Consider the following 17,717-nt stretch of genomic DNA (forward strand, 5'->3'; position numbering starts at 1 on the left):
ACCTGTACGACTACCTCCTATCTGAAATTGACGTCTCATGTTTCGGTTTTGTTTTCTTTCTTTCCTGTTCCTCGTTACTCATTATTCTTTATATGAATGTATCTGCAAATCGAGACTGGCCTATTTTGTGTGTGTTTTTGCAGGTGTTTTTTCCTTTTTTGTTTATTCTTCCAAGGCGGGGTGGGAAAAAAAGGGGGGAGGAAAGGGGGGAGCTGGAAAGGAAAGGAAAGCTTCGGAGAGAAAGGGGGTTTTTTGTTTTTATACTTTATGGAAATGTGCATCTTGATTCACGTCGCGTTCGTGTGTGGGTGGTCTTGAAGAAGGTGTAGCGAGAGAAGAGGCGAAATTGCATTTGAAGAGAGAGAGATTATTGTGAGCTGAATTGAAATGGAAATTACCAGTACAAATAGCTTTGCTTTTTTTCCCCTTTTGAGGTTCCTTGTCTGCTGCCTCATGTTACTTTGTTACTAAGTAGCATTAATGAAGTTGAGCTTGTGATTCTATGCATATACTCAACACAGACACGTAAGATAACGCTATTTGTTCTGAATCAAGATTTATATTTTTTATCCATTATTTGGGCCTTGTGGCATTCCCTATTTCATCCAACCATCCATACCGCCTCTCCCTGATAAAATATATCCCATCACTACTAACACATACTGCCACTCTCGACGCCTAAAAGACGGCAGAAGCGGAAGAAAGAATGAAAAAGTAGGAAAAGCAAAAAACGCTTGATTATTGGCCGTATCATTATGTCCGAATTAACCCCCACGAAAAAAACCGCTGTAGTCCTAAAATATAAGAGAAAGGTAGCACCCCATGGAAATACAAGAAAATAAGAATGCAAAAAATAAGGAAGAGGAGAGGTCTGAGTTTTGACCTTTGACACTACTATGATATAGATCTTCTCCTTCTGAGTTCTTCCGACCGCGAACGAGTCTATCGTCCGCCGTTGTTGGAGCCCTTTTGGAATCCTCGGCCTCGCTTGTTAACGTTGTTATTCTTATTGCCATCGTTATATTGCAGCCTGTTGCTACCGCCTCTTGATGCGGGGGGCACATTCTCTCTGTCCATGAGATCATTGCTGTCGTAGTCGGCGATCAGGTCGTCCTGAGATGACTTTTGACGTCCTGAGAAAGGTGAATTGCGGTTTGCCTTATAGCCGCCTGGCTTGGGATAGACCTTGATGATTCTGCCGTCGGCCTAGAGGGGGGAAGGGGAGGTTAGCGATGATGCTGGCGTGAGTAAACGAGGAATGTCTTCTTACAGTCTTGTTGTTGAAAGTCTCAATGACTTTCTCTCCGCCCTCTCTTGATGAAAACACCATCTCGACAATGATAAACGGCTGCGTCTTGACGATTTCGCAGCTGACCATCTCGCCACCAATAGGCGTCATTGCACTCTCGATATCCGCCGCCGTCGTTCCAGGCGCAAAGTTCTGCGCCATGACGGCAAAGGGTCCTGCAAGACCTCGAATCGTCATACCGGTATCTCGCGCCTGGGACTTGCCATTCTTCACAATGTTGACCTGGCGCTTGACGGAATCGTCCGTCTCCATGCGGTCGAAGGCGGCCGTCAGTCTAGCGACCTTCTTCTTAGCAGCCGCTTTCTTGGCGGCACTGTTGGCGGAAACACCACCGGGGAGAGTGATTCGAGAGCTGAGGGGGGTATTGGCGGATGTGTTGGGTCGGTTGACGGTGCTGTGGAGATCGTGAGTCCATTCGCCGTTGACGTCGCCGGCGGGCACGCTCGCTCTACGGCGTCGAGATGCAGTCGCGGTGATGGCTTTGTTCTGAGGCTGGGACTTTTTGACCAGTATTAGCGAGACTGGAATTGATAGATGCGATGCCGGCCCCGTATACGAATTGGATGAATTTACCTTCTTCACGCCAACACGGCTGGCGAGCGATCCTCCGATCTGAGGCTTGGAGTTGGTCGGTGCGCTCTGGCGACGGCCCCTGGAGAAGATCTTGTCGGCGAGAGCCTCATTCTTCTTGCGCTCTCGGGCTACAGCTGATCAGTATTTCGTTCGAGGCAAGACAATTATAGAGATTTTGTGCGTGTCGGGATTCTCGATTCTGCGAGTGCGCGCGCGCGACGAACAAAGAGCGTACCGGTATTGATGATTTTTTCGAACTCAGTGGCGACGGGAGCCATTTTTGCAGTCTTCAAAGTCTTCTTTGAAAGTGTATTAAATGTCTCGTATCGTCGATGATTGTTTCAGAATCGAAAGCTAAGCAAATGAAGAGGAAGAGTTTTCAAAAAACTGTGAAGCCAAAAAGTGTAGATGGGATCTTGGCTGCCTTTTTCCCTTAGTCGCGTCTCTCTCTGGTCGTTACGGCTGAGCGCTGAAGGGAGAGTGAAATGCCTTGGTGAGACTTGAGAGGCTGCGGGCATGTGATTGGCTGGCGGCGCCGCTTCAAGGCAGGCAGAGCTTCAGCGCTACTTCTGGGGGCGGTTTAGCGGGTTTTGGGGGTGGCGGGATGTCCCCTGTCTAGTGGACGGGCGATAAGATAGGGATAAGATAATAATTTTCTTTTGAGGTGGATGGCAAAGTGCATAGAGAGGGACAGACAAGTTGATACCGACTACAGCCATGCCGGGTTCAGCTATTTTCAGATAATTGCTACGTTGATTTTGTAGCTTAAAAAGAAAGAGACGAGGAGGAGGTTTTTACTTATTGTACATCTATTCTTCTTGGATATTCAGCGCAATGGCAGGAAGCTTGGGAACCTGCGCAGCCTGTCTGCGCCGTGCCTTGCAGGTGTCGACTCGCAGCAGAACCGGTATCCTAACAGCAGCTCCCCTACAGACCAGCATACGATATGCCTCCTCGGTAGCATCCGCAATCACTGAACGGACCGATGCTCCACGGAACCTCATCTTGGAGCCGGTTGATTCTGAAGTCTCCAAGAAGAAGAACCAGGAGCGGTTGGAGCGCATCGTCAAAAAAGAGTTGGCGCATATGAATACGGATGACCCTTGGAAGATTGCCCAATATGTGGAAAATGCGCTCGCCACTGATAGATTTGAGGAAGCTTTGCTTTTGACAAAGACTGCTGGCAAAGATCGCCAGGTTGTCGTGGCCTGGAACCACCTCATCGGCTATCTGCTGGGCAAGCAGCGGTTGAGGGACGCTATCAAGCTATACAATGATGTTGGTCTATTCAGGTCGCCGTTTACTTTCTGTTCTTAAACTCTAACAATGTATTAGATGAAAAAAAGAGGACAGCTACCCAACGTCCAGACATTTACAGTCATCTTCCGGGGCTGCGCCCAATCGCAGCATCCCAAGATTGCTGTTGCTGAAGCTGTTAGACTTTACAACATCCTCCTCAACGACAAGCGTCTGCAGCCCAACTCAATACACATGAACGCTGTCCTCAACGTTTGCGCGAGAGCCGGCGACCTCGACTCCATGTTTCTCATCGCCGATACTGCCAATGAATCTACCCGTGCCCCTACGTCGTATACCTATACCACCATCTTGAATGCTTTGCGATTTCAGGCAATCCGGGATGGAGAAGTAAAGGATATAACGCCGGAGCAACAAGCCGCAAATTTGCAAAAAGCTGTGGATCGCGGAAGGAGCATTTGGACCGAAGTTATTGACAACTGGAGACAAGCCCGGCTGGTCATCGATGAAGAGCTGGTTTGCTCTATGGGTCGCTTGCTTCTCATTGCACCTAAGCGGGAAGACAAGAGGGAGGTGCTCAATTTACTGGAACAGACAATGAGCATCCCCAACTTGGCTATGGATACCACTATGGATGCATTCCAGGACTCTGATATGAAGAAAATCTCCGTTACTGGTGCTGCAAAGAAGGTGCCTTCATCTAGGGCCGTGTATGCCATCCCTAGCCGAAATACCCTGGCCCTGGTCTTGACGACTCTGGCCTCCTCAAAGCTCACCACATGCGGCATCAAATACTGGAATCTTTTGGTCCGCCACTATGGTATTATACCGGACAACGACAACTGGCTCCGCATGTTTGGTATGCTTAAAGTCGCCAAGGCTAGCGCTCACGCCTCTTCTATCTTGAGCCTCGTTCCCGATGAATTTATCGATGCTAAGCATTACGAGATTGCCATGGAAACATGTGTCCGCGACAACATCAACCCCAATGCCATCGCCAATTCAACCCGAGTGCTAGAGTCTATGCTTGAGCGCCTCCCTGTCCCGGGTTTGCACGTTCTTCGCATGTACTTGCGTGTTGCCCTCGTCAGCCACTTTCAATTCCGTGAAAGAGTCCAGAAGGGCGACGAAGAAGGGGCTAAACGTGACTATGGGCTGCAGATAACAACTGCCCTTGCACATCTCTGGGAGCCTTATAAAAAGGTTCACTACCAATTCTTTAAAGAGAGCTCAAAAAATAATGATTCCAGCCCAGGGGCGGTCTACAACAGCCAGCGCGAGGTCATTGCCTTGGCTCGTCTCATGTTTAGCGCATTCAACAAGGTTATCAACGAGAAGATGCTTCCCGAGAAGGACGCACAGGAACTCCGCTCAGTTGGCGCAAAGATTAACCGCGAGATTCAAAAGTTTTACTCGGGCCGTGAAGAGAGAGAGCCCAACTTGCGTAAGGCTCGCAGTGGTGGTGCGGACCAGGAACGAGATGCTGCTGAGCCATATGAAGAAGACAACACCAGTGAAGAGGACAGGCTTAATACTGGATTTAGGCCAGGAGGCGACTTTGTCTGGAATACGGCAAGACAAGCTCCTGTAGAAGAGGAGAGGCAGCCCCGGAGGTCTTGGGATGCTAGCAGGCCAAGATACTCGCGAGGCGAGGAAGAAAGGCAACCTAGGAGATATAGGGATGACAGCAGGCCAAGACGATTCCGAGGGGATGAAGAAAGGCAGCCCAGGAGATATGGAGATGCTACCAGGAGGCAGAGGACGTATTAAGTATGTACGATTTATGAGTGTATGATATAGAGACAACGACCATTACTGTATACCATCAATCCTCTTATAAAAAGGCGAAAACGGAAGGACAAGGAGATATTCTCGGGTTAGGTGTTTTAAGAAATTATACAATTTGATCTCCTCTTTTAAGCTCTTTTGCGCATTAATTGAAATCTCCTATACTAGTAATTCAGTAACGTTTACTGATTGCTGGGCTGATTTAAATGGCATCATGCTACAAATAGTACTGAAGCTGTCTCAATAAGTTCATATCGCCAGAACGTTGCATAAATTCTACCTACCCAAGAACGTGCCCCTCTTAGCGACCCCACGTACAGATTACAGCGGCCCTGACGCACTAACAACCAATTAATTATAGCGCGTTGGTAACAACGCGACCCACGCGTAAAGACGCGTTTACTGCAGGTTTGTATTAATTGGCAGCCAGGGCATGTGGGATGTACTTCACAAATCAACTGAAGCCTCGCCAAAAGCCCGAGTCCCCGCCTCTCTTCATCAGCGCAAAGCGAGAGGCCTTGCCTGATGTCTGCATTTTAACTCTCAATTCTAGCCATTCATTCATGATACCCGGGAGATAATCACTCCACCATGCCAAAGGTCGATCGCCGGGCAAAGCTCGCCGAGCTCAAGGCCCTGCGCCAAGCGGGCAAGAAGGCATTCGAGAGCTACCAGGTAGAAGATGCGGACAATCTCTACGATGAGGTTGACGAAGCTGGATACAAGAAGATTGTGCGGGAACGACTGAACCAAGACGACTTTGTGGTTGACGACAATGGCGAGGGTTATGCCGACGATGGACGAGAGGACTGGGACAGAGTACGGCAGTACGAATCAGACAGCGAGGGAGAAGGTGGACTGCCTGCTCGTGGGAGGCCGAGCAAAGCATGTGAGTAGCAGTAACGATGTTCAATATCTTGGCTTGCTTTAATGATGCTAATACCAACCGGCAGCCAAAAAGAGTCTCCAGGAAGAGCAGGCCAAGCGGGATGCCAACGACCGCAGCATCAGCGAATACTTTACCAAAGGCGCTGGCAAAGCCCAGCCCAAGCCCAAGGTACAAGACATCGATCCAACATATCGATAACCCGAGCGGATAGCTTACCAATAATTGCAGGTTGTCAAAACCAAGGCGGACGACGACTTTCTTGCCGATCTGCTGGGAGAGGTGGATGCCAACGTCCCAGCTCCCGCTCCAAGATCTTCCAAAGTCGAACGATCAGGTGGCGAGCGACGCAGGCCTCGAGAGCTATCACCTGCACCAGAACCTAGCTCTAAGAAGCAAAAGCGAGTTAACATACGATTGCCCTCGCCATCACCAGCACCTGCGAGCTTTGACGATGATGACGGCCTTGTACCCTTGATCGATGACGAGCCCATGAGCACCGCCGATATGCCCATGAGTGACCCAGCACCATCTTCACCCGCTGCCAAAGTCGCCCAACGCAAAGCTCAGATAAAACAGGAGCCACAAAGTGACGACGATGACGACATGATGGAGATTGCTCATGCTGGCGCCGTCAAGGTTGCCAGTGTCAACATGGCAGGCTCACGGCCTGTGAAGAAAATCATTAAGGAAGAGCCACAGTCCTCCCCGGTCAAGGTTGCCGACACTTCTGTTGATCCAACATCTTGGAACGAACTCACAGAAAAGCTCAACGTCGTTAGCTCCCCTCTGTCAGAATCTAGAGGTATCGGCAAGATCGACCACAACGACGCTATTGAAGCCGATGGATCCCTAAACTTCTTCTGGACTGACTACACCGAAGTCAACGGCAGTCTATGTCTCTTTGGAAAAGTGCTGAACAAAAAGACTCGCTCATACGTCAGCTGCTTCGTCAAGGTTGACAATATCTTGCGGAAGCTCTACTTTTTACCCCGCCAACAGCGCGTTCGAGGTGGTGAAGAAACTGGCGAAGATATCGACATGGGCGATGTCTATAACGAGGTTGACGAAATCATGACCAAGATGAACGTCGGCATGTACAAGATCAAAAAGTGTGAGCGCAAATATGCGTTTGAGCTGCAGGATATCCCCAAGGAAACAGACTACATGAAGCTCTTATATCCTTACACAAGTATGTCTTAAGACCAATAGCACCCTCCTGACCAATTAGCAGTCTATTAACCTGCCTTTCACAGAACCTGCACTCAACATGGATGCAAAGGGAGAGACCTTTTCTCATGTATTTGGAGCCAACACTGCTCTGTTTGAGCAGTTTGTTCTCTGGAAGAACATCATGGGCCCGTGCTGGCTGAAGATTCAAGATGCTGACTTTGGTGCTATCAAGAATGCCTCTCACTGCAAGCTTGAGGTTCTAGCTGAACACCCTGACATGGTGTCTGCCATTCCCGATTCTGATAATATGGAAATGCCCCCCCTGACGCTAATGAGCATTGCTCTCCGAACAGCATTCAATGCAAAGGAGAATAAGCAAGAGGTCCTTGCTATCAGTGCCCGAATCTACGACAAGGTGCTTTTGAGCGATACAACTCCCGCTGAGAAACTTCCGTGCAGAACATTTACCGTCATTCGACCTCATGGGCAAGCTTTCCCCATGGGCTTCGACACACTGGTAAAGAAGCGAAATAGAGGTCTCGTTGTTTTAAAGAAGCAAGAGTCGGATGTGTTAAGCTTCTTCTTGGCCCAAGTCGATGTGGCAGATCCTGATGTCATTCTTGGTCACCAGCTGGAAGGTGTCGATTACAGCGTACTGCTGAATCGTCTGTTTGAGAAGAAAACTCACCAGTGGTCAAGACTTGGAAGACTGCGGCGATCCCAGTGGCCGTCTGCTATCGGCAAGGTCGGTGGTAACGTGTTTGCCGAACGCCAGGTCATGGCCGGTCGGTTGCTCTGCGATCTTGCCAACGACGCAGGAAAATCTGCCATGTTCAAGTGTCAGACATGGAGCTTGACGGAAATGTGCAGCTTGTATCTCACAGGTGACAATCGTCGTCGTGACGTTGACAACGAAGTTGCCCTCAACACTTGGGCCAAGGAGAGCCAGGGCCTCATGGACTACGTGACCCATATGGAAGCTGATACACACTACATTGCTGCATTGGCTGTCAGCGTGCAGCTGCTTCCTCTTACCAAAGTCTTGACAAATTTGGCCGGTAACTCTTGGGCTCGTACCTTGACTGGAACACGCGCTGAGCGAAACGAATACATTCTCCTTCACGAATTCTACCGCAACAAGTACATTTGTCCTGACAAGCAGACATTCAAAGGACGACAGAAGGCTGAAGAAGAAAACGATGAAGAGGCTGGTGAGGGCAAGAAGAAGGACAAGTACAAGGGTGGTCTCGTCTTTGAGCCAGAAAAGGGTCTTTATGACAAGTTTGTGCTTGTCATGGACTTTAACTCTCTGTATCCTTCTATTATCCAGGAGTACAACATTTGCTTCACCACGGTGGATAGAACAGCATCGGTAAGTTGATTTCGAAGTTGTTGACACGCTAATCATTAACTGACACTTGCTTCCAGGTCGAAGATGATGATGCCGTTCCCGAGGTCCCTGTTAATCAGGACCAGGGTATTCTCCCTAGACTCATTGCCACGCTCGTCAGTCGTCGTCGTCAAGTGAAGAGTCTAATGAAGGATAAGAAGGCCACACCCGAGCAGCTTGCTACTTGGGATATTAAACAGCTGGCCTTGAAGCTGACAGCCAACTCTATGTACGGTTGTTTGGGATACACCAAGTCTCGTTTCTATGCTCGTCCCCTGGCTATTTTGACTACGCACAAGGGTCGAGAAATTCTTCGCAGCACCAAGGATCTTGCCGAGAGCAAGTCTCTGCAAGTCATTTATGGTGACACTGACTCCGTCATGATCAATGCCAACGTGGATAACGTTGCAGACGCTTTCAAGGTCGGCAACGAGTTCAAGAAGGCCGTCAACGAACAGTACAGGCTGCTGGAGATTGATATCGACAATGTTTTCCGTCGTATTCTGCTACAAGCCAAGAAGAAATACGCTGCTATCAACTTGATTGAAAAGGACGGCAAATTCATCGAGAAGATGGAAGTGAAAGGTCTGGATATGAAGCGTCGTGAATACTGCGCTCTTTCCAAGGAAGTCTCCAAGCATTTGCTTGACGAGATCTTGTCTGGTGATGATATCGAGGTTGCCGTGGCTCGCATCCATGAATACCTACGAGAAACCGCTACCAAAATGAGGGAGTTTACTATCCCAGTGCCGAAATATACCATTTACACGCAGCTCGGAAAGGGCCCCAAGGAATATCCCAACGCCGACTCCATGCCTCAAGTACAGGTTGCTCTCCGCGATCTTGCTAGGGGTAAAACTGTGCGCAAGGGCGATGTTATTTCCTACATTGTCACTGGTACCAGCAAAAGCTCTGAACCTGCGCCAAAGCGAGCCTATGCTCCGCCAGACCTCAAGGCCGATCCCAATCTGCAGCCCGATGTGGATTGGTATATAGCTAAACAAATTTTCCCGCCTGTCGAGCGTCTATGTGCCAATATTGCGGGCACCTCCACGTCTCAGCTTGCTGAACAGCTGGGCTTGGACGTCCGCCGATATAGCTCTACCCAGACGCAGCAAAACAGCTCAAGTGACGATCTCGAGATTCACCCCCTCGAATCTCAGATTCCTGACGAAGTCCGCTTTGTTGACTGCAAGCGACTGTCTCTACGCTGCCGAAAGTGCAAGGCTTCAACAGTGTTTGAAGGCCTCATGGGCTCCCCTGATCGCATCACCGCGTCTGGTGTCACCTGCCCGGGCTGCGGCGCAGTCATCCCTACACTCTCAATCGTAGCACAGGTAGAGCATGCAGTGCGTCTCCAGACGTCCCAATACTACGAGGGTTGGCTTGTTTGCAACGATCCCCAGTGCGGCAATCGAACTCGTCAGATGAGCGTCTACGGTACCTGCTGCTTAGGCCCCAAGGGTCTGGCACGAGACTGTAACGGCACCATGCATTACGAGTACACCGAAAAGGCCATTTACAACCAGTTGGTGTACTTTGCTAGCCTGTGGGATGTAGAAAAGGCCAAGATTAGAGCGGCTGATACAACGAATGAGATTTCGTTGCAAGAGCGAGAGAAGATCCGAGCTTTGGCAGAGCACAACCGCGTGCGATTCACGACGGTCAAGACTGCTGTGGATAAGTACCTGGATAAGTGCGGTAGACAGTGGGTTGCCATGGACACGCTGTTTGCGAAGCTTGGATTCAGCAAGATGTTTGCTGCTGCTGCTGCTGCTGCCTCATGAGAGGGAGCGAAGAAGAGAACTGTATTTGGGGAAAATATATTCATGACGGAATGTTTTATACACTTGTAATTTGGTTTTTGGTGTGAGAAGCCAGGCATATCTTAGCATGGCATGCGAAGACGGTTTTTGTTTCAAAGAAAAGAAGGGGAACAAGCCTACTTATGCTGCATGAGAGATGGAATGGCGTTTTTGGGAGTTTGATGGAGACTTTTTTAGGATGTTGCATTTAATAAGATGGAAGAAAAATCTGTAATCCATGATTAAAAAGAAAGAGAGAAATATGTTTATAAAATTATAGTTACAATAAAGAGCTTCCAAGTGCTATATACAAGATATTTTCATCTTAGGAGTTTACTCATACCAGACACAAGATTTCTCAAAATAATTATGGCATTTCAAAGCACATCTTTTTACATCACTAGAAAGCATTCATTTCATATACATGAAAACATTTAATTATTTCCATCTACTAAACTCTTAAAAAACAAATCCCAATTTTTGCTTTCCCCCCTATTCCCACTCCCCACCCACTCTCATTTCCTCATATACCCACACAATCTCTCACTTGGATAAATAAACGTGAGAAGAAAGGAGGAAGGAAGACTTCATCATATACGTGGGGTGAAAAAACTCCAACTTCCCAAAAAGAAAAGGAAACCAGCGGCAAAGTCAAAAAGCCAAGTCAACCAATCAGCCAGTCAATGCACGTGTATATCAACAAAGTATACAGCACATTGTGGGAGAAAACAGATTTACAAGAAAGAGGAAACAAGAGACCAAGAGAAATGAAAAAGGCAACAGAAAGGAGTAAATATCAGATATCAAGACCTTCCTTTTCCCACCCTCCCTCCTTTGTAAAAACCATCCCCATATCTGTTCCTGATTTGCCTATCCTTCTCCCTTCCATTTCCTCTCCCATCCTGTCGTAAATACAACATCCATGGTGGTCAAAACAAGTGGTAGCCATTCAATTGTCTTGCCACATTCAGTATCTTGACTTCATGCTAAAAGAAAAAAAATATCGTTGAACTTCTTAGCATCAAGCATTCCCTAATTTTCTCCTTTCTCATACGTCTCGACGTAGGGCATGGTCATCCATCTTGTATTGCCGAATTCTCCCTCCCAAACCAACAGGGTGGGTATTGCATCCGTAAATTTTCTCCCAGGCGTGATCCTTTACGCCAGGCGATGATGACATTAACTCGCGTGTCCCTTTTGTTTTTCAACTCCGAGCCACTCAGTATTAAAGATTGGAGCACACAAAAGGGGACATTAGAAGAAGCTATAAACACAATTCATGAATAAAAAAAATCATGATGAATTCCCTAGTCCGAAGACGATAGAAAAGGGGAAAGAAAAAGAGAAAGAAAAACAAGTTCCTCTCCCCTCCTCTTGGGGGAGGCAACATCTGTCCACCCGTTATGGTCAAATGATCTATGGGGCAAAAGGTATCGCGAGTAAAATGCGTGCTCAAACTTTTAGTGAAACGTTGCATAAAAGCCTTGTAAATGCAAGAAAAAAAAAACACAACCCCGCCTTTAGTCTATTTCCCTCCCCAAAATGCAGAGACACCGAGAATAAAGAAAACTTTTTTTATTCATTGTCCTTCTTGTCAGTGGCAGGGACAGCCTTAGACATAAGAGGCGAGGGTCCAGCAGAAGGAGGGGAGGCCGGGTGGTCTCCGTCCATGGTAGCAAGCAAGCTGGATGAATATTAGTATTGAATTGGAATTGGGGAATGAAGGGAGGAAAGGGGGGCTGCTTACCTGAACGCATTAGAGCTTGTTGGGCCAGGAGTTCCGGCGCGTGAAGAGCTGTTGGAATCATCACCAGAACGGCCAAGAGCGCCACCGGGTCCGAAACGTCTTCCACTGTTGCTACGAGAGGAGAGCATGGATGCGGGACCCAGGGTGACATTTGAGCTTGATGCTCTGTTGATGGATGAACCCTTCAGACGTCTCAGGTCGTCCATGCCAACCTGGTTGCTAGTCTGCTGCTGGAAGCCTCCAGAAAAGTTGCGAGCATCGCCGCGACCAACGGGAGGTCGGCCACCGCCAGGACCTCGCTGGTTGCTTCGTGCGGCTTCCTGAGCCTTGGCAGCTTGAGCAGCTTCGGCCTAATTCAATTTGATTAGTACATTGTATATGGGAGAAGATGGGGGTTGGATAGAAATATAAACTCACCTCAGCGCGAACCTCATCCAAGGTCTTGGGGCCCTTGTTAGCCTCCTTCGAGACCCAGCGGGCTTTTCGAAGATCAATAATGTCCATGAGCATGAACTTGATACGGCTCTGCAGCTCAGGCATGTCAACCATGCCCTGGATGCGCTGGAAGTAGGCGTCTACCAAAGGACGACCCTTGGTTTCGTCAAGGTTAGCACCAATAGTGCGAAGCAGCTTGCACAGAGACTCGACTTCAGCCTCGTCTGGCAGACCCTGGTAGTCGACAAGCTTGCGAACACACTCGTGCATGATACGCTCTGTAAGCATGCCCAGCTTGAACAGTTCTCCGATGAACTGAACGAGACCAAGGCCTCGTCGCTTAGCGGCGGCGGCGGCGTAGTATTCGTCAGACAAGAGAGCAGCCTCCGTAGGCTTGGCATCGGCAGTCTTCTTGTCGGCATCTTCGGCGCCCTCTGGCGCTTCTGGCAGGTTGGTTGTCCAGCCACGCTCAAACTCCTCCTGGCATCGGTTCAGGAGATACTTGCGGAAGAGGTTACCGCCGCTAACAACCTGGCCATTCTTGTCCTTGATGTTCTCGTCACGAATTTCAGGGCTCATAGTCTCAAGCATGCGCTTGCAGAACTTGGCGTACATAGATGCCCAGTGAGCTTCATCAGTAGCCTTCTCAAAGGTAAGCTGGATGACCTGGCGCAGTGTCCGTCCATCAGATTCATCCTTTGACTGCGAGGCAATAAGCAAGATCTGGTCTGCAATGCGGTCAAAGTTCTCAGGGGTCATCTTGTTGAGAGCGGCCTTGACCTTTCGCTGAACCAATTCTGGCTCCATGTGCTGGCCGCCCTGGCCAGGAGCTGCAGCACCAGGCTTGGCTCCGATACTAGTGGGCTTCCATCCCGAGGCAGTAACAGCGATGGGCTTGAGCTCCTGGCCAGCAGTGAGAGGCATGGTCTTAGCAGCCTGCGCTTCCTTGGCAGCGTTGTCGTTGCGTCGGCTACCACGAGTAGACCGGCTGGACTGGCGGGGAGAGTTGGGCATATTGCGCATGTTCTGAGAAGAAGTGCGAGACATGGCAGATGATCCGGGGAATCCAGAGCCAGGGCGCTGGAAGGATGCCATCGGGTTGACCTGAGGCCTTGGCAGGGCGCCGCTGGCAATAGCCATGCGGTCGGCTGATGTGGTTCCGGGAGGCAGAGTGCGTCCTGCAGGAACGCCAAAAGAGCCGCCAGGGAAGCCACCTCCACCGCGAGATCCCTGTCTGGCTGAGCTGGGGGTCTGGCCTCGCGATGCAGATCGGCCGCCATCGCCATCGCCAATCAGCTGCTTAATCTGCTGGTGGAACTGCAGTGAGGGCTGTTCTGTAAAGACCTTTTGGAACTGGAGCATGAAAGCGGCGTCGTACTTGAAGGTCTTGCCCTTCTTCGCCACGGCAGCGTTGAGGGCTGGGTTGGGAGACTTGATTCCTTCGGGGTAGATATCCTGGTTCATGACTGCAAGGAAGCGAGCAGATTTCAATGACTGGAGAGCGGCGCTGGGCTGAGGGGGTTCCACGGCGCCGGTCTTGATGGGTGCCAGGTTCAGAGCAGCAGGCTTGACAACTCGCTTCTCCTTGGGGCCAGCAGCCTCAGCAGACTTGTCTCCAAGGCTCAGGTCGCCCAGCTTATCGGCAACTGAGTCGGCGCCAGCAGGCTCCTCGGTCTTTCCGCTACGAGCCTGAGCAAGTGCTTCAGTAAAGGAGAGAGTCTTGCCAGAAGCTTCAGCGGCTTCTCGTCGCTTCTCCTTCTCCTCTTCGAGTCTCTCCATCTCTCGTTCCTGTTCTCGAAGTTTGCGGTCCTGCTCCTCAGCATTGGACTTGGCATTCTTCTCTTCCAGGACCTTGGCTGCAGCCTTCTCGGCGTCTCTCTTCTTCTTGTGCTCTGCCTCCTCTGCTTCACGCTTGGCTTCGGCTGCCTCCATCTCGGCAATAATTCGCTCAAGCTCCTCGTCTTCGGTCTCAGTCTTGGCAGGCTCTTCAACCTTGGGCTCCTCAACCTTGGGCTCCTCAACCTTGGGCTCTTCAACCTTGGGCTCTTCAACCTTGGACACTTCGACCTTGGCCTCCTCAACCTTGGGCTGGGGCTCAGGCTTGGGTTCCTCAGGCTTGGGTTCCTCAGGCTTCTTGGCTGGCTCTTCAACCTTGGCCTCTTCAACCTTGGGTTCCTCCACCTTGGGCTCTTCGGCCTTGGTTTCCTCAGCCTTGGCCTCGACCTTGGGTTCGGCGGGCTCTGCCTTGATCTCAGGCTTGACTTCAGGTGTGGCCTCAGGCTTGGGTTCAGACTTGGGAGCCTCGCTTTCCTTCTTCTCTTCTTCCTCCTTGGACGCGAGTTGCTGCTTCTGGGTAGCCAGCATGATCTTTGCCTTGAGCTCCTCTTGAATCTCCTTGGCTGACCTGTTTACAGAGTGGCTGTCTGTACGAGAGTGGGTGGGTGTGTCAGGCTTTTGCGGGGGAGTTGGGGTTGAGGCAACGGGAGGAGTCTTGGTCTGACTGATGCTAGGCGAAGGAGAAGCTGGCTGCTTGAAAGCCGAAGTATCAACAACCTCACCGGCAAGATTTTTAATTTGAATTGCGGCGCTCTTCCTTTGGCGGGGGGCAAAGGGGCTTCCACCCTTTGGCTGGGCGTTGAGGGCACCTGGGTTAGATGACACAATGGCGGGCTGGCTCGGCTGGCTGGCGCTGGGAGTTCGCTCAGGCTGCGAGGGCGATCGAGACATGCTGTGGCTCTGTTGGTGGAAAGGAGGTACGAAAGGCTGGTTGAATGGCTGAGCGTTGGGCTGGGGAGGTCCCATGTAAGGCATGTTGTAGCCGTATGGCACAGTCATGGGCTGGCCATATTGGTTCATCTGCTGCGGGGGGAATCCGTACGTCTGATTCTTCCAAGTTAGCAAGCGTTCAAATCCTCCGTTTTCAGGAGATAGGTCAAGTGAAGGTGGGTGATTTGGGGGGAGACTGTTAAACATAGGGTTGGGGGAAGAGGGTGAGTCCTGTTGAATTCCACTAGAAACTGGACGCATATTGTTCTTGTCGTGGGTGCGCCGCATTGTATCTGCACGTTGGCCATGGTCACCGAAGCGGCGTTGATGCTGCTGCTGCTGTTGCTGCTGCAGAACGTCGCTGGAATATGGTTCACGCGCGGGGTCCAAAGGGCGTCCCGTCTGAAACGACCTGTCGTGCTCACGACGGCCTTTTGTTTTTTTATAGTTGGGCTTGGAAAAATGCACTTTGGTGACTGCAGGAAGGGGGTACTGTACTTGTTGCTGATGCTGAGGCGCCATTGGTGGCGGGTAGTGGTATTGAGGAGGAGTTCCCATGGGCAAGTTGGGCGGTGGCATCGTGGCGCTTGTCATGCTCGGGGTGCCAGGCAGAGAGGGCACCAGAGCAGGGCTTCGGGTCATGGGCTGCGGCGAGTTCGGGTAGGGTCGATTCGGCTGGAAAGCAGGAGGCATGCCACGGTTCTGGGCAGGGCCAGGTCGGAACTGGTTGTTGGGAGGGTAGCCCATCTGGTGGTTGTTGTTGAACTGAGCAGCATGGGGGTTGAACGAGTTACGGTTTCGGTTGTTCTGAGGGTTGAAGTTGCCACGGCTGCTGTCGCTCTGCACAGAATGGCCAGACTCGCGACGGAAGTGTGAATTGGGTTGAGATGCCAGGTTCTGGTTGGGGGGCACAGAGCCTTGTCTCATATGGCGCTGGAAGAGCATTCGCATGTCAGTATGCGATGACCAAGGTCTAAAAAGAAGGCTGAAAGAAGGCTGACGTGGGGAGAAGAACAAAGCACTTACATCACCGTCACTTCCAAGGCTACCAAAAGTCATCTGGTTAGTGGGCTGCTGCAGGCTGGACGGAGGTCGGCCACCGCTAGCAGAGGGCTGGGGAATTGGCGCAGGAGAGTGAGCAGGAGAGGGAACTCGGTGGTGGCTGTTACCCTCAGGAACTGGGATAGGAGCCGAGTGGCCAACGTGAGGAGTGCTGTGGCCCATGGCAGGGGAGTCGTAGCCAAACTGAATGGCAGACTTGGCGGCGCCAATGGAGCCGCCGTTGGGGACGAAGCCGCTGGGGCCGTTGGCAGCCATGGTGACGGAGCCTTTTCGAAGATGGTCGGGCGCAGAGCCGTTGAGAGTGCTGCCGCGAGCGACGGGGGCCGCGGCCTGTTTGCCGTTTACTGGAGAAGGAGATGAGGCAGCTTTGGCATTCTGTGCCGTCGAGGCAGCTGAGCCAACTACCAGGGGGGCGTTCGAGCCGGGCGCAACTACAGGCGCCTGAGCGGGCTTCTTTGGCGCACCTGCTGCGGAGGCATATGAAGTTGCCGTAGGAGCGTTGGTGGTGGTCGCCGGGATGGGGTTCTGCTGATTCGCAGGCGACGTCATATGGGGAGCGGGTGGTTCGCGATGCGAGAAAACGAAAGGCTTGATGGTGTTTTCGTTGGCGGGGCGGAAAAAAAAAGCGAAGGGTACGGAAAAAAAAAAAAGAAAGCCGGGACGACTTTTTTTTCCCTTTTTTTTCCGGGTGGTGTTCAGAATCGACTCAGCGATCCTTCACTTGCTCTCTGGGATTGTTCTCGTCGAAAAGACCAAGAACGCTCGAGAAGAGAGGATATTGATTCGGCTCGTTCGACAACGACTGGCTCGGTCGATGGTCGAAAACGAAGCGGCGAGGAGATGAGGCCGACCGGTGGGGGAAACGATCGCAGACTTGGCTACGATCCCGCGGGGTGGCGTCAAAGAATGAGCAGGGAATTGAATCTTCTGCTACCGAGGCCACAGAAGATAATCCCAATGCTGGTGAGGAGAGAAAAAAGGCCAGGCGAGAAGAATAAAATCCACCGCACTGCTCTCGTGGTTGGGGTGATGAAGGTTGGAGAGGAGGTCCAAGCAAGAAAATTTTGGGCAGCAGGAATACAGGATGTGGGCGGGAAGGGGCAGTGGCCAAGAACGCCGCTAAAAGGAGGGGTGGCGCTAAACGGCTGCCCAGACTTTCTTTCCCTGCACGCCGCTAATATTTTTGTACGTATACAGCGGCTGTTGGGAGGCCAATTTGACGGCTGGAGTTCCAATTAGCTTTTGCACACGCAGCACAGTCTGCAAGACGCAGCACTTACTAGGGATCGTGTCTCTTTCTTTTCCCGGCGGGGAGTGTCGGTTTCCCCCAAGCTGTAAACAAGTGAGAGTTTTATACTTTGGCAGTTGCACCGATTATGCGCCAACACGTTGTGAAAGTGGGCGAGAGTTGAGAACAACAGCCTAATAAGAGCACGCAGTCCCCCGCCTGTCTATTTATCAAATGCGCTGCATCAGACAGAGCCTTGTTTCTCGCATTTTGTATCTTGTGTCTTTACTTTGTAGGT

The 17,717-nt window shown here is 50.9% G+C and overlaps 4 protein-coding genes across 4 annotated transcripts; 2 read left to right on the forward strand and 2 right to left on the reverse strand.

The window, feature by feature from the left end:
* Window positions 1–199: 199 nt before the first annotated feature.
* GGI43DRAFT_429162 (RNA recognition motif domain-containing protein) lies at window positions 200–2,160 on the reverse strand (the record flags this gene model as incomplete). The annotated part of the gene is made up of 4 exons (XM_083209064.1): window positions 200–1,206; window positions 1,271–1,801; window positions 1,883–2,010; window positions 2,118–2,160. 4 exons carry the CDS (start codon window positions 2,158–2,160, stop codon window positions 943–945), a joined length of 966 nt encoding a protein of 321 aa, XP_083058108.1. The 3' UTR covers window positions 200–942.
* A 298-nt stretch (window positions 2,161–2,458) lies between these two features.
* Window positions 2,459–5,059, forward strand: GGI43DRAFT_411772 (pentatricopeptide repeat-containing protein). The gene is made up of 2 exons (XM_083206752.1): window positions 2,459–3,160; window positions 3,218–5,059. The coding sequence occupies exons 1-2, from the start codon at window positions 2,717–2,719 to the stop codon at window positions 4,907–4,909; spliced, it is 2,136 nt and encodes a 711-aa protein (XP_083058109.1). The 5' UTR covers window positions 2,459–2,716; the 3' UTR covers window positions 4,910–5,059.
* Window positions 5,060–5,311: 252 nt separating this feature from the next.
* Window positions 5,312–10,711, forward strand: GGI43DRAFT_411773 (DNA-directed DNA polymerase alpha catalytic subunit POL1). The gene is made up of 5 exons (XM_083206753.1): window positions 5,312–5,816; window positions 5,881–5,984; window positions 6,045–7,005; window positions 7,070–8,358; window positions 8,415–10,711. The coding sequence occupies exons 1-5, from the start codon at window positions 5,519–5,521 to the stop codon at window positions 10,161–10,163; spliced, it is 4,401 nt and encodes a 1,466-aa protein (XP_083058110.1). The 5' UTR covers window positions 5,312–5,518; the 3' UTR covers window positions 10,164–10,711.
* A 713-nt stretch (window positions 10,712–11,424) lies between these two features.
* On the reverse strand, window positions 11,425–17,285 carry GGI43DRAFT_127108 (uncharacterized protein). Its single transcript, XM_083199118.1, has 4 exons — window positions 16,156–17,285; window positions 12,346–16,062; window positions 11,929–12,278; window positions 11,425–11,865 (listed from the first exon to the last, which is right to left on the reverse strand). The coding sequence occupies exons 1-4, from the start codon at window positions 16,738–16,740 to the stop codon at window positions 11,757–11,759; spliced, it is 4,761 nt and encodes a 1,586-aa protein (XP_083058111.1). The 5' UTR covers window positions 16,741–17,285; the 3' UTR covers window positions 11,425–11,756.
* Window positions 17,286–17,717: the final 432 nt, after the last annotated feature.

Source organism: Trichoderma evansii (genome assembly GCF_050947405.1).
Source record: "Trichoderma evansii strain SZMC 28006 chromosome Unknown GGI43scaffold_18, whole genome shotgun sequence".
Lineage (NCBI taxonomy): Eukaryota > Fungi > Ascomycota > Sordariomycetes > Hypocreales > Hypocreaceae > Trichoderma > Trichoderma evansii.

Coding starts and splice junctions, on each gene's coding strand:
- GGI43DRAFT_127108 (XM_083199118.1), bottom strand. CDS start 16,740: ATGACGTCGCCTGCGAATCAGCAGAACCCCATCCCGGCGACCACCACC. Junction 16,063..16,155: donor GCCTTGGAAGTGACGGTGAT/GTAAGTGCTTTG, acceptor ATGCTCTTCCAG/CGCCATATGAGACAAGGCTC. Junction 11,866..11,928: donor ACAAGCTCTAATGCGTTCAG/GTAAGCAGCCCC, acceptor ATATTCATCCAG/CTTGCTTGCTACCATGGACG.
- GGI43DRAFT_411773 (XM_083206753.1), top strand. CDS start 5,519: ATGCCAAAGGTCGATCGCCGGGCAAAGCTCGCCGAGCTCAAGGCCCTG. Junction 5,985..6,044: donor AAGCCCAGCCCAAGCCCAAG/GTACAAGACATC, acceptor CAATAATTGCAG/GTTGTCAAAACCAAGGCGGA. Junction 8,359..8,414: donor CGGTGGATAGAACAGCATCG/GTAAGTTGATTT, acceptor ACTTGCTTCCAG/GTCGAAGATGATGATGCCGT.
- GGI43DRAFT_411772 (XM_083206752.1), top strand. CDS start 2,717: ATGGCAGGAAGCTTGGGAACCTGCGCAGCCTGTCTGCGCCGTGCCTTG. Junction 3,161..3,217: donor CTATCAAGCTATACAATGAT/GTTGGTCTATTC, acceptor ACAATGTATTAG/ATGAAAAAAAGAGGACAGCT.